The 15,144-nt window shown below is 35.3% G+C and overlaps 2 protein-coding genes across 4 annotated transcripts; both read right to left on the reverse strand.

Annotated features, from left to right (window-relative positions):
• Nucleotides 1–165: 165 nt before the first annotated feature.
• LOC113065676 (cysteine sulfinic acid decarboxylase-like) lies at nt 166–6,535 on the reverse strand. Its single transcript, XM_026237125.1, has 14 exons — nt 6,389–6,535; nt 5,235–5,365; nt 5,019–5,145; nt 4,777–4,867; nt 3,241–3,463; nt 3,056–3,135; nt 2,918–2,972; nt 2,337–2,453; nt 2,131–2,195; nt 1,943–2,024; nt 1,586–1,785; nt 1,404–1,455; nt 1,208–1,297; nt 166–1,114 (listed from the first exon to the last, which is right to left on the reverse strand). Exons 1-14 carry the CDS (start codon nt 6,402–6,404, stop codon nt 941–943), a joined length of 1,503 nt encoding a protein of 500 aa, XP_026092910.1. The 5' UTR covers nt 6,405–6,535; the 3' UTR covers nt 166–940.
• A 3,360-nt stretch (nt 6,536–9,895) lies between these two features.
• On the reverse strand, nt 9,896–13,837 carry LOC113065677 (uncharacterized). Of its 3 annotated transcripts, none has more exons than XM_026237126.1 (4): nt 13,742–13,837; nt 12,253–12,646; nt 10,961–11,029; nt 9,896–10,885 (listed from the first exon to the last, which is right to left on the reverse strand). In XM_026237126.1, exons 2-4 carry the CDS (start codon nt 12,620–12,622, stop codon nt 10,605–10,607), a joined length of 720 nt encoding a protein of 239 aa, XP_026092911.1. In that variant the 5' UTR covers nt 12,623–12,646; nt 13,742–13,837; the 3' UTR covers nt 9,896–10,604. The 3 variants fall into 3 exon arrangements, with proteins under 3 accessions (XP_026092911.1, XP_026092913.1, XP_026092912.1); XM_026237128.1 differs by lacking the exon at nt 13,742–13,837 and adding an exon at nt 13,012–13,104; XM_026237127.1 differs by lacking the exon at nt 13,742–13,837 and adding an exon at nt 12,928–13,098.
• Between the last annotated feature and the right edge of the window lie 1,307 nt (nt 13,838–15,144).

A 15,144-nucleotide genomic window follows, 5' to 3' on the forward strand; every position in this document is an offset into this window, starting at 1 on the left:
GTGATTTTTTTTATTAATATGTAAAATGATGAGATGCTTGCTAATTATATATTTATTTATTTATTTGGAAAGAGAAAATATACTTTATATCCTTTAATACATAAAGGTTTTTGTGACAAATATGGACGTTTTCATTTACAAATTTCAAAACAAAGTAAAAAGAAAATGAAAAAAAAAAAAAAAAAATACAATCTTTCAGCTTTTCTGAAACGTTCAACCTATCACATATTGACCTATATTTTTGGTAAGAAAAATAACATTGTACAGACAACATGGTGAACAAAAGGTCACAATTTAACACAATCAAGTGATTATCATCATCAACTAATTTATTAAATAGCTATCCTTATTAAATAATGGACAATTACTAAAATAAAAATCTTTTGTATGTTTAAAGGACCTTTTTACCTTTCCCCACACATAAATTCAGATATCACTGAAAGAAGTGTCATAAAAATAAAATCTTACTTGTTTCTGTGGCAGCCCTAGGCTCTAAAAAGACAAGAAAAGGAGCGAGGAGAGAGAGAGAGTGTGTAAAAGGAACAGCCACACTTTAGCCAATCAGAAACGCTTTCTGCCTGTGAATCATTTTGCACATTCAGTTTTGCTGATATACAATTTCACAGTGCTTCTCAATCCTGGTCCTGGAGGTCCCAGCAGTACACATTTTGGAATGTTGCCCTTTATTTAATACATTTGATTAGTAAATTAAAAGCCCTAAGATCTAAATGGGGTTTTCCCAAATGAATTCAATGTGGGCCAGAATCTATGAGATTCATTCACTTTATGACCTCTGTCCTCTGTAGACACAGAGTTTTTCCTGGCTTAGTCAGCCAAGTCAGCATTTTAGGTAACCTTTAGCAAATTACAAATTATAAATATCAAGGTGAGAGGGGTTAATTTGACATTGTCTATTAGTAGACCACTGATATTCATCTAACTACAGGTCCTTCCCTAGTTCTTCTATCTCATCAAGGAAGAAATCCATGTCCTTGGTGGTCAGCTGAGGAGAAACGACAACCATACGGAAGAAGTTGACATGTCCATCCATGGGCTGGTATCCCACCATCATTGTTCCACGCTTTATCATTCTCTCTTTGATGACTGGCGCCACCTGATGGCACACATTGAGCATGACAATAATTCCGTGCTCGATAATTAAATTCTCAGCCATTTTATTTGTCCTTCTACATTAAACAATGCTGACCTTTGATAACCTTTCCTGGTAATCCGGACTGTTCTCCTTCCCTTTCAGACTGGGTGGAATGAACCAGAAGCAAACGTTCACAAAATGCCCCTATTAGAAAACACAAACCATATATAAATACAGTATATAAACATGCATTATATTTACGTAAACATAAGTACACTACTTCAGGTTTGTATATAGTGCAACACTGTACCTTACAGACCAACTTGAAATTCTCCCTTTTCTCCATTTCTCCAACTAAATACCTGGTGCAAACATAAATAAGAGATTATTAAAATACACACACACACACACACACATATACATACAGTAACATTCAAAAGTTTTGGATCAGTGAGCCTTAAAAAAATATTTTAATGTCACAAAAATAAATACCTTGCGAGGGCAAAGGCTTTATCCACTCGCTCTGAAAGCCCATGTGTTCCAATTGCTTTCCACATTAACCAGAGCTTCAAACAATCCACCTTGCGGCCACACTGGATGGATTTGTCTCCCGTGTCCAGACTTGTATCATAGAACTTGTCTTGCTGGAATAAGTAGGTTGCGTTAGCACTGTGACAGTGCATTAGCAGATTCTACAGATTGAGATGAGGAAAATCAAATTAAGAACAGTCAAGTGCACTTGTGGACAAGTCAATGCAAGTCGTTCATTTGACTAATGAGCAAAACACTGCAGGGATTAGAGGTAGAAGAAAAGACAGATGGATTGCTACATTCCATAAGCATTTATACCGTGGTGTCTCTTAACAAAATCACAGAGCACTGCAATCCTGCTAGAAGCATTTTGTGAGGGTTCCAGGTCACAGAGTTTGCTCTGAGTGTTAAAAAAAGAAACATAGTCAAAGATGGGTTACTTCTCTTCCCAAAGCACATTCAATTCAGGGCTCATTCTTTAAGCCCACAGTACACAGAGTCCAAACCTTTCTATTCCCGCAAGCAGATGTTTGTGATTTTTGGAAAACAGCACGCTTCCTCCCCATGCGGCCTGTAAAGGAGAGAAATCCAGATTGTAACAATTAGGAACGGGTGAAATTCTGCAAACAACTGCATACACTGAAGTGGGGGCCAACATGCATATAGATATGTTGCACAATGAGGTTACATGAGGTAAACATGCCGCACTTACGTCAATGTGCATCCACATGCCGTTTCTTTCACTTATGTCAGCTATGTGGTTCAGAGGATCAAAGGCACCCTGCACCGTGGTACCCGCTGTGGCATTAACGAAAAATGGCACAGCATCCTGAAGGAGACACATTAGTTAAACATCAAGGAAAAAATTCAAATGGATTTGCAATGAGATAATTCATAACAGAATTTATATTTATATTATCACTTACACAATCCACTTTAAATGTACCATATTAGTTCACTATAAAAATTATAAACACCAACACTCAGAAATGTGGGAGTTGATCATAAGTGAAAATAGACATTTATCATGTTTTACAATTTTACTTTCCATTAATTAAAAAATCTTAAAATAATTTTCACAAGTTTCCACAAAAATATTAAGCAGCACAGCAGTTTGATTTCTGAAGGATCATGTGACACTGAAGATTGGAGTAATGATGCTGAAAATTCAGATTTGCTTTACATTAATAAATTACATTTTATAATATATTAAAATAGAAAAAAATACCTTTTAAATTATAATATTATTTCATAAAAAAAAAATCACCTTAATGACATAATTTAAATATTTACTTTTGATTTTGCTTGCACTATTTTTGCCTCCAGGTCCTCTGGTATCATGCTGCCGCTGTAGAGGAACAAAGAAACATTTTAAACAAATTTAAAGTGAACCTGTATATCGTTTTCCAAAATGTGTAAGAGATAAGGTACCTCTCATCCGCTTGTACAATAAAAACATTATCTGTTCCAATCCCAAGAAAAGCAGCAGCTTTTTTCATGGAGTAATGACTCTAAAAGAAATAAAAAACATACAATTTGATGGTACAATTTAGATGATACTCCATTGTATACCTATTTAAATCTAAGATTAGAAAAAGTAACTTCTGACTTTTTACCTGTTGTGATGTAAATATAGCCATGCGTGGTGTGGCCCACAAGCCTTGTGTCTTCACTTGAGGGAAGGCCCAGTACCGTGCGATGTTCATGGCGTACATGTTGGACACTGAACCCCCGGGACAAAATATCCCATCTCCTTCTGACCAGCCAACCAGAGAGCGAAGCTTACGGAGCACTTCCTCCTCCATCAGGACAAACACCGGAGCCACTTCATAGGTGTATCTGTAACAACTTCACACTGAGTATTTTGAGCATGACATGCATGTATTTGCATCAGTGTTATTTTAGTATTATCGATATCTTATTATAATAGTTTGGAAAAATGTAAATCACATCACATGCATTTCATCTCTTGTTCACCAATGGGATCACCAATGGGATCATCTGCAGTGAATGGGTGCCATCAGAATGCAAACAGCTGATGAAAACATCACAATAATCCACAAGTAATCTACACTACTCCAGTGCATCAATTAACATACCGCAAAGTGAAAAACTGCCTATTTGTAAGAAAACAATCCATCGTAATGACATTTTTAGCTGCTTCTGACAAAAACATAATATTGCTTTCTCCAATGAAAGATAGTCTCTGCACAGATCAAGCACAGGTGACAGGTGTCTAAAACTGACATATGTTGGTGGATTTTGATGTGAGAGGTCAACAGGAGATTGACTTTTTCACTGGAAGAAGAGTGATGGCCTCTATTTTGGTCAGAAGCGATGGGTTGAAGTTAAAATATCTTGATGGATTCGTTTCTTAAAAACGCGCAACTTTTCACTTCACAAGATGTTAACTGATGGACTGGAGCAGTGTGGATTACTTGTGATGTTTTTATCAGCTGTTTGGACTCTCATTCTGACGGCACCCATTCACTGCAGAGGATCCATTCGTGAGTAAGTGATGTAATGCTAAATGCTAAATGCTAAATTTCTCCAAATATTTTTCCACGAAGAAACAAATTAATCTACATCTACATCTTTGACTTAAAAAATGTCATTTTTTTGTGTGTGAGCTATTCCTTTAAGATTTTGAATGAGTTTTTATCTTTATATTTTCTGTTTTTATTTTTAACAATGTTGTTGTTCGTTTTGGTTGTTTTATACATTTTATTCATTTCAAATTCATAGCGCATGTAAATTTTCAAATAATATTAAAGAACAATCTCCGTTTTAGTTAATGATAACAATGCTGTTTGCACTGTCTAAAAAACTTCAGATCCTAATTTAATCAATCTCTAATCAAAACAGTTTTTAGATGAAAACAGTGTGGCTCCATGCGGTTATCAAACAGAGTCATCTGATAACTTCTAGTGCTCTGATAAGTTACTCATTACTATGAAAACAGGGTTTAATGGGGCACTTCAGAAACAGTGTAACAGTTCACTCCAAATGTAACACTTATGAATCCTTCAGTTAACAAAACGCCATACAGACCATTTTACAACCCTCATCTGAGGAACTAGGATGGCACATCCGCTGTAACACATTAACATGAACACCTAAAAATGTATACATAATAGTGTATCCACACGTACTGGCTGGTGTTGAGGGTTTCAGTGAGGAGCCGTCCTGTCAATGCATGGTAGTCCACGCCAGCAAACAGTTGATTGAAGAACCGAGGATGACCTGTGAACGAAAGAAGGCTCTGGACCAGGATGTAACCACATATTCAAGATTTAAGAGGAACAAATTTCCGAATAAAACACTGAAAAACCCATACAGGTCAACCACCAATATAAATAATTAGTTGGATGCGATCCCAACACATGCGACATACAGGTTTTAACGCTGTATCTCGCCACATCTTGGACCCTCTGCAGTAACTGCTCGTGAGATTCTCCATGTTCTCGGAGATCGAGGTCCAGAAGGGCTCTCAGCTGATCGGGATCTTTCCACTCACACACCTGTGATTGCAAAGACATGCAGCTGATCTCATAAGATACATGATAAGATCAGCTGTTAAATGAGATGATCAGTTCTTAAAAGACTTGACCTTCTCCTTCAAGTCAGTTCCTTTGTGAAGTATCTCCTCCAGAATCACATTGAAAGCCTCCGTGAGGAACAGCTTGCCATCTGACTCGTACATGTCTGATTCTTCCAGGTGGACGTGCCCATTAATATATTCTGTGAAATACATGTAAAAGATCATCTATTACTAAATAAGCAAAAGAAATGTGATGAAAGAAACCAACCAATGTTCAATAAATAATCAATTTTAAGTTTATGCAAAAATGCAACAAGTGTTTGTGTGTGTATATATATCATAATAGCAATGCCATTTCCCTTTATGTGGTTTATGAAACATTGTAGCTGGTTCATGTAGACCAGATTAGACCAGCCTACTGATTACAACACTGGTTAACAGTAAAACAAAGATAGCACACATGATTAATTAAATTACATTAAAATGTTCATTTAATCTAAAAGACGTGGATGATTTATATACATTTCATTGTAATTGAGCTACATTGCATTATAATATAGATATATAATTTATATGCCTTTACATTTACAAATCAATAGACCATAAAAACGCATTCGTCGCACTTTTGATGAACTCTAACTGGAGCGCCGCAACTCAGCGCATAATACAGAATCCACAACCAATCAGAACTCAAGATTCGGATTTATAATAAGCGTTATAAATTCCATGACAACCATCAAGATATTTTATGAAGAAAACGTCATCAACGCCCCATTACTTTTTTTTCTCAAGGCTCTGGAAATATGATCCCAAAGAGCAAAATGGCTGTCAGAAAATTCTGGAAAATTTAGCTGTAATGTGCAACTTCTGGCTTTTGTTTAGAACAAGACATAGAACAACATATCTTTTCTGTTTAGGTTCTTTATTTAGTAGGCTAGCTATCCAACTGTGGTCGATGAAAGAGCGGAGAGGCGTCACTTTTCAATTCCTGCAACTTATGCAATAGTTTTTATACAATGCATCTTTCACCGACCACTCGAAAAATGCAATCCAAACCTGTAATTTATGCCCGCTTTTAAATATGGTGAAACGTTTGCACGCGCACAGGTCTCGTACCGTTAGTATTACATCATCAGACAGAAATGCGCGATTTAGCAGAACTATTAAATCAGTGCATTTAAGAGAAACTTCACGCGTGCATCCAAGACAATCAAACCTCTCACCTTCAGACGAACTCATCGTGCTGTTTAATATCCTTTCTGATTATCACTGAGACTCTGCTGTTTCTGATGTGCTAAAGATGCCTCTAGACCCTCAGTGGTTCATTGCAAGATCCAGCCTTTCATATACGTGGAAGCACACGCCTGATTCGTCATTCAAGTGACATCCTATAATTGGATTAAAGCTATGGGTGTGCCAACGAATAATCCATTTTTAACTTTCTGAAGACCCAGGTCATACGGGGCTATCAGATGCATGCAACTAACAAGTACATATTTGATTAACATAATTCCAGCAGTTTTATTTCTTAAAAATGTTGAGAATATCTCCAGGTTTCTTACCTTCTGCAAAACCATTGGATGGTTTTATTTGCAGGGTCCTGTATCTTAGTTGATAAGTGTGCTAAAACTGTGACTCAAACACAACCAACCAATAAGAATAATCAATACAACAACTTTACATGTTATACAATGACACACACATGTTCATTTAGGCAATGAATGCTGCAAAACAGGGGTACAACATTCAACATCTTCCAGACTCTGCAGTGTTCTAAGTTCACATTAGACTGTTAGAGTTTGCTGATGAAAGAAACACATATCCTTCCACGTACAGTATGTTTGTTAGGTTGCTCAATGATCCCACACACACTCGCTCAGAAGAGAGGAATGGAATGTCACAGGGTTCAAAAAAAGGGTCTGGACCAGTGCGGAGCTGTTATCTTATAGAAACTTTCCTAAGGGAAACAAAAGGTGACTGGTGAATATCTGCATGTAAATTTTATGTTAAGGCATTTTGCTGGAATCAATGAAAGAGTCACATGAAAAAAAAAAAAAAAAATATATATATATAGCAGTCTCATGATAATGTAATCTTGTTCACCCTTATGTCACATTCTTATGAGATTCTGACAAAGAGATGAGATTCAGCATAAAAAAACTATGCTCTCCAGGAGCCAGATTTTTATTTATTTAGCCTATAAATCAATAAACATGATACTACATATCTGACACGTATCTAAATCCTAAAACAAGTAATAAAACAATAAAATAACATTTAAATCAAAGTGACAGTATAATGATTCATTTATTTATATAGATTTTTTTGTTTTTAAAAATAACCCATCACAGAAGCATGATCAATTTTTTTTACAAAACAGAACTGATTAAAAAATATAGAAAGGTTACAAAAAAAATAAAAAAAAACAGAGTAACATTAAATAGTCCAATTAATGTTAAGCGTGGGAAAACGTCAGGTTGCAATAATCCCAAAGCAAAAGATTCCATGAAATCTGGCAAGACTAGACCCTTGACACCGCCTAGACACGGGCATGTGCAATGGAATTGTACAAAGCTCCGCCTCCAATCCGATCACCTGCTTGGCATGAAAAAAAAAGGGTGAAACACCAGGGTGAAAATGCATCAGGGTGAAACAACGTGATACTTGCCGAGAGAGCAAAGGTCGCCGTTATGTTGCCATATAGCGGTCTCTATTAGAACGTACAACTTTTTAAACTTCCGTCATAAACATGACTATTCCTTATCTGTTCATTGAATCGGTTCAAGTTTTAAGACTTTTATAAAAGCTTTCACATTAATTTACTTAAAAAGAGGAATAGTATAATTCTCTAGAATGGAATGCTACCGTACTTCAGCCTGATTCTAAACGATTAGTTTGCAATAATGTTTTCTCATTTGAGTGGTTCCGGTATGTTTTCGCGGGAAATTCGAACATGCTATTGCGTCATTACGTCACGTCTGTAAACTTATTATAAAGTTGCCCGGCTAGGAAAATGTTTTGTTTGGTTTTACTCAACATGACAAAAGTTTATGTTCAGAGTATTATGTGATAAATGTATTTATTTATTTATTTGCACAAGTCAAAGTTCTTAAAAAAGAAACCAAGCTTTCTGGAACTTGCTGCTAATATTAAGCACTATGTTCTCTCAATATCTGAGTGTACAAACAAAAAAGCTGTTAGATCATATGACCTCTGTAAGCTTTACAAGATATTTGTTTAATTTTTTTTTTTTCATTTCTTTGTTTTTGATAACCGCTTGACCTCCTTGGCTTATTTGTAATCTGTCCATAGACTTTATAGATGTACAGAAGATGTTGTTTTCCTACTGTATGTCCTATTTCTGAATATAATAATAATAAAAAAAAAAAGTTGCCCCGCGGCTATCACAAGTGAGGATCCTGCAGGTGGCAGATCGTTTATAGCCCTTATAGTCTTATAGTCCAATTACTATTATAATTACAGCCCTTTCTCACAGCAGGCAGAATAATTAAATTTATAATTTTGATGGCGGATTGTAACCCAGAAAGGATTGTGTGTTTATGAAACAAATGTGAATGAAATTAAATTATATTCTAGTTTTAAATGTGCTTCAGATTACAGATGAATGAATGAATGATAGCCTGGGTTTACACCAATTTTTAAAGACAACCAGTTCAAAGCGAGCATCATTTGCTTTTTTGGGTTAAAACAATTTCTTAATATGAAATTCGAACAATGTAACAATTAGAGATTAGATTGTACAGAAATTTAAATATACAGGCTAATACAAAATATATACACACACAGTCACGCAATACTGATGTTGTTAAGAGTAATAATTTGATAATAAAGTATAACAATAATTTGCAGGGTTTGATGTGATATGAGCTAACCGATCTTTAGATTTTAATTACCATTTGTAGCGTGATTTATTGTTATGCTTTTTTTCCTCAGTTGTGTCAGAACAAACTTGGCAGACTTGTTACTTGTTCAGATGACAATATCCAGTGAAAATGCTTATTTGGGTCATACATTCCAAGATGTAGGATAGAATCTGTGATTGCGAAGTACAGTAAATATGCACACCAGTGCGGTGACTGACTGCCACATATACTCCTCAAAACATTAGATTCATCCGCGCTGGAGTCACGCAAGGAAGATAACTCCACAAACAGCTGCAATTGCAGGTTTTCAAACAGATGGCAACAGAGAGGCAAAACTTACGGACTGCAGCTTTATTAAGTAATAATGCCATGAAAAAATAAAACATTGCAATAAAACAAAACAGTTTACCGTATTTTCCGGACAATAAGTAACACTTTTTTAAATAATTTGGCTGGTCCTGCGACTTATAGCCAGGTGCGACTTATTTATCATAAATTTGACATGAACCGAGAGAAATGAACTAACAGAAAACATTACCTACCGGCTACAGCCAGAGAGGGCGCTCTATGCTGCCAGAGATGCTGCAAAGTGCTCCTGTAGTCTACACACTGAGCAGCACAGAGCGCCCTCTCGCGGCTGTAGACGGTAATGTTTTCTCTTGGTTCTAAATAAATGCGACTTATACTCAGGTGCGACTTATAGTCCGAAAAATACGGTAATAGTTTATTCAGTCCTGCCCCTTTTTGCAAAAAAAAAAAAAAAGCTATACACTTTTATGTAAAATATATATATATATATATGTATATATATATATATATATATATATAAAAGAAAGTTTTTGCACATTAAGAAAATTAGGTTTAAGAAAGGTTTAAGATTTTTGTTTAAGATTTTTTTTTTTTAAATACGTACATTATAGCTTGTTGCATTACGTTTCCCTATTATTTAAGCTTGTAGCTGACTTTATTGGAAACAGTACACATTTTTAATATAACTGATTAGCAGTTATAGCTCACTCTAGTGGTATGTTTGCATGTCTCTGAATGCAAAGTGCTACTTATAAACAAAGTGCTGCAGCTGTAACTTGAAAATCCAAAAGATTAATTGTTCCCTTGATATTTTCATATGGGTTATTATAATGTTTTTTTTTTAAAGGGATAGATCAACCAAACATGAAAATTCTGTCATCCGTTACTCACCCACAAGTTGTTCCAAACCTTTGCTATAGGAATTTCTTTCAACTGTAGGACACAAAAGAAGATAATTTGAAGTATGTAGGTAACCAAGCAGTTGACGGTAGCCATTGACTTCCATAGTATACAAAGAAAATAAAACACTTTGGGTGTCAATTTGCTACTATCAACTGTTTTGTTACCAACTTTCTTCAAAGTTCCTTTTTTGTGTTCAGCAAAAGAAATAAAGTCATAAAGGTTTGGAACAAGTGGAACATACATTAAAAAAAGTTTTTATATCTGCTTAAGTGTCAAGTATTGGCAATTTATGTTTACCACAGAACTTTTTTTACAAATGTAAAAACCCCTAGATAAAACAGCCTCAGTTGTTGTCCAACAGGAAGTTGATTTTCAGAGTGTCTATGCCGCTGTCCTCTTGGGTTAGTAGGGAATGGAGACGAGCTGCGGTGGCTTGTTCCCTCTCACGTATGCTCCATTTTCGCAGCATGGTGAAAACCCGCATTTTGTGTTGGCTGTTGTCCTCCTCTATCTGCTGAAGAGTGGTGGTGTTCATATCCAGTGCCAGAATGCCCACCTCCCTCCAGCTGTTCCCGATGCAGCCAGCCACCATCATCATCTCCCTCTCGCTCACCATCCTAGTGCCTGATAAAAAGTGGTCAATGCGGTCATGAAGCTGCTACAGAAGACGCAAAAAGCAGAGGTGTGTTTTTGACTCACTGATGATATGCTGCTGCTCCTGCCATACATCGTTTTCCAACATCTCCTGCCGTCTTTTTGCTGTTGTCTCTGATAAACCAACATCATTTTAAATTACAAATAGATTACTGCATGTACTACAAAGTTTGATGGCAATGGAGTGAAATAAATTACGTATATATTAGGATTATATTAAATATTATATTAAAGTGTACTATTTGGATCTTTTTTTAAATTATGTATATTTTTAAGGGACCTTTATTTTAGGGTTTCTGCAGGTTTTAGGAAGGCAAGACTTTCAAGACCTTTTTATGATCAAGTTAGGAATAGATCTTCTGATCACACAGAGGAAGAAAGAAAAAAAAGTGAATCAGTATTTTTGTCAATTCCCAGTGCAAAAGTCTAAAGATTCAGTTTCAAAATGAAGTGAGTTTATGTTTAAAACAAGAACAAATATAATTGGCATTACATAATTTAAAAATGTAAGTATAAAAATCTTCTTAATTCAATTGGGACAACAATTTCCTGATTCCCCGATTGAGAGATATTTGTCCTTGTTTTAAACATAAGATAGCTTAATTTTGTTCAATTTCTCAGAAAACAAGACTTTACATGTTTAATTCGTATCTTAAGTAAATGTAGCTTTATTTGAGGTTTAGATATTGCTACTGGAAAACAAGACAAAATACTTAGAAAGACATTCACGTTTTGCATGCAACATTTAATGCCATGATTTTATGAATTTAACCTTTATGATTGTAAGACTTTCTGCTCAAATTTAAGCTCTTTTTAGGCCCTAATTAGTGGAAGGGCATTTCTTTTTAAGATCAGCAGTAACCCAATTTTTTTATACAGTGTTTTTTACAACCCAGAAAGTGTCAAAGAAACTTCACAATAATAAAACAGGAAAATAACAGTGTTTGTGTTGTAAAAATTAATCAATTATGATACTGAATTTAAATTGAACTTATACCAGTTCTTCAGATTTTTTGGACGATTAAGCTGTAATGCAAGAACGCAAGTAATTCTCATTACTGTAACTAAGTTTGTTATCTTTCTCTTCAAGTACAGTGTTTATACATTATGGTTGCATTAACTGCTATAAGTTTCACAATTTTACTTTTCAAAATATATTTAAAAACTACTTTTAACTGTAAGACTAAAAATGACTATTACAGTAATGAGAATCAACATAAAAAAAATTGAAAGTTGCTATAATGAGAATTTCATGCATAAAAGTCATAATGCCAAAATTCTAGAGGTGTTCACAGTTGATAATGTATGGTTTACAAAGGCGGAGTGTAAGATCATACCTGTGTTTTTTGGTGTCTTGCGTTTGTTGATTTGCAGCTTTTGAAGGAACTGTAGTTTAGGAAATGTCTCTTGCATGTCTTGTGTTTTCAGCAACTTCAGGAATTTCAGAGCATGCTTGTTGTCTTTGTGAATAACATAATCCAAGATGTCCCGTACCTGCCTTGAACGCATGTTCATGTCTTTGATGTTGTTGTACTCATTGTTGGACAGTATGCCACTGGCATGGCAATGCTGAAGCAGAAAGTCTGGATCTCCCGTCAGAGCTTCCAGGAGATCTGGCTTGAGTCTCAGAATGAGCTTGGTGCCATCAACTGGCCCATCCATCACCTCTTGTGCTCGGTCAGTGATGTGAAAACCTAGATTTGACATTGGCTTTGCAACCCAACATCAAGGCTGTAACAAAATCAGTTAAATTAAATTACAAAATAAAATCAACAAAAATATACAACATAAAAAAAAATAAAAATGAAGATGCTTCAGTCACACATAGTTGGGGAAACTGCAAAGAGGGGGGAAAAGATTCATTTAAGAATTTTACATTTTTAAGTTATTACCAAAAAATTAATAAGCACAACACTTCCTCTAAAGCAAATTATATAAAAAGTGGTTCAGTACTTCATTCCCCCCCCAAAACAAACACTGCTCATTTTGCATCTCTCCTTTGTCTGACACACCCATTTCAGGTCTTGGAGCAGGGGTGTCGAACTCAGTTCCTGGAGAGCCAGATCCCTGCAGCATTAAGATGCAAATAAACACACCTGATCCAGCTAATCAAGTCCTTCAGGCTTATTTGAAAGCTAAATGGTATGTGTGTTGTTGGATCAGGGTTGGAACTAAACACTGCAGGGCTGTGGCCCTCCAGGAACTGAGTTTGACACCCCTGTCTTGAAGTCTCTACTAATGAGCTGATGATCTGAATCAGGTGTGTTTGATTGAGGAGACGAGGAAAACCGGCAGTTTTTTTGGGGGGGGGGCTCCAGGAACATTGTTTGAACCACTGATCTAGATAGCACGAGGGGAATATTTCAAATACTCAATTCATAAATAATGGTGACTTAAAACAAATAAAATAGTATAATGTGTAATAAAATACTTGGTATTTGGGTGAGAAGCAGCAATATATATAACAGATCAACAGATGAGACTGCAGCTGAAGCATCATGGGTGCAGCTGAGATGAAGGAAGAGTGACTTCCGTTTTCAAATAAAACAGTCACTGTTATATGGCGTTGTTTTACTGACAAATGTCGAGAGCGCATTATTGTAGGGCGAAAACACATTAATTTGTCAGCGAAATAACGCCACACTACTGTTACAGTTACAAATTCGCGCGCGCCCCACGTTTTCAGTATTATTATTGTAGCGTAGAAACTGAAAGTGTAAAATTCAGCACTTTCCACCTGCACAGAGATATGGACACCAAAGGGAAGTACCCTACACACACGAATGAAATCACGTTTCATTAAACGCTACAACAAAATTTGCTTACCTTTAGTTGGAACGTTTGATGCTGGCTCATTCATCCGCATGCAATATGATATTCATATAAAAACAACTACTGCAGCCGCCAGCCGCCCCCTTCTGGACAGGGACTGTTATTAATGTGCCCAACTAATGCTATTTTTTGTCATTTAAAATGTCACTGTGAACAAATCATTTCCAAATGCCCATAACTTTTTTATATAGGCTACTAATGAATTCTATTCTATTCTAGAGAGTTGACATGCTGACCTTAAAACTGAGCCCTTATTTGTGATTCATCTAAAATGAATCATAAATGGGAGTGTGATGATGAAATCACTACCATTCTGCACTTTCAGTGAATCTAGCCTAAGGGAAGTGACGAACTGCTGACACAGAAGTAATAAAGCGACAAACTATGATGACATTTTCTCTGCATTGCTGACATCTCTGTCTCATTTTGTTCATGTCCACTTTCGACCTGGTAAACAACTGCTGCACATGTAATATAGAATGCGTGTAAAAGTAAAACAGTAGTTTATTCTTTAAGAAACTTTGAGCAGCATGGAAAATCTTTTTAATTGATAATAACCTGATATAGCCATGGCCGATTATGATTCTGTGGAAGAGGAAGTTTCCTTAGGACTAAAGTTTGATAGGAAACCTCCATCACAGAATTTCTCTTTCAGTGCATTATGTATATTCGACCTACTTTTTCATGTATTCCTAGTTTATCTGTATCTATGAGAAATGTGAATAAATATGCGCAGCAAAATAAGTAAATGGCAATTAGGAAAAATGCATTAAATATTATCTGTAAACAACTTATAATATTTGTTCATAAATGGCCATTCTCAAATTTATTTAAAAAAATTAATCATTCATTTATTCCTTATTGGTTCTCAATATGACACAATTGCGTAAAAAGTGTAGCATCCCCACTTTCCAGTACATAAAAACACCAAAAATTTCTGAACTAAAGTGCTTGTCTAATCTAGATAGGATATGATAATGTTTTTACAGTATTTTATCAATAAAATAAAGCATTAAAGTAGACAAATTTAAAATTTGCAAACCAAAAATACAATAATTTACAAATAAAATATATCATATAGTGTAATCAAAATATTTCTGATTATTAGTTTTATTTAGAAATATTACATTTAGTTATTTATTTTAAATAAGCTAAGCAAGTTAGACGTAAATGTGCTTAAATTTGGAAAGTAAGGGAAGATAGGAACAAAAAGAGAACATGTCTGAGAGAACATGTTGTTAGTTTTTATTTTTAAGTTTATTTTAAACGTATTTTTTAAAATATATATTAAATGTATTTGTGTTTATATCGATCTGTCTATTTGTCTATCTGTATATGTGCTGGAAGGCCAAATCCAACACTGTGGAATATTGTGCCATTCTCAAGCAAGACTTCCA

This window comes from Carassius auratus, chromosome 48, assembly GCF_003368295.1.
Source record: "Carassius auratus strain Wakin chromosome 48, ASM336829v1, whole genome shotgun sequence".
Classification (NCBI taxonomy): domain Eukaryota; kingdom Metazoa; phylum Chordata; class Actinopteri; order Cypriniformes; family Cyprinidae; genus Carassius; species Carassius auratus.

Coding starts and splice junctions, on each gene's coding strand:
- LOC113065676 (XM_026237125.1), bottom strand. Junction 4,868..5,018: donor GAGATACAGCGTTAAAACCT/GTATGTCGCATG, acceptor TTTCGTTCACAG/GTCATCCTCGGTTCTTCAAT. Junction 1,786..1,942: donor TTTTGTTAAGAGACACCACG/GTATAAATGCTT, acceptor CTCAATCTGTAG/AATCTGCTAATGCACTGTCA.
- LOC113065677 (XM_026237126.1), bottom strand. CDS start 12,622: ATGTCAAATCTAGGTTTTCACATCACTGACCGAGCACAAGAGGTGATG. Junction 11,030..12,252: donor CAAGACACCAAAAAACACAG/GTATGATCTTAC, acceptor TTGGTTTATCAG/AGACAACAGCAAAAAGACGG. Junction 10,886..10,960: donor GGAGCAGCAGCATATCATCA/GTGAGTCAAAAA, acceptor ACTTTTTATCAG/GCACTAGGATGGTGAGCGAG.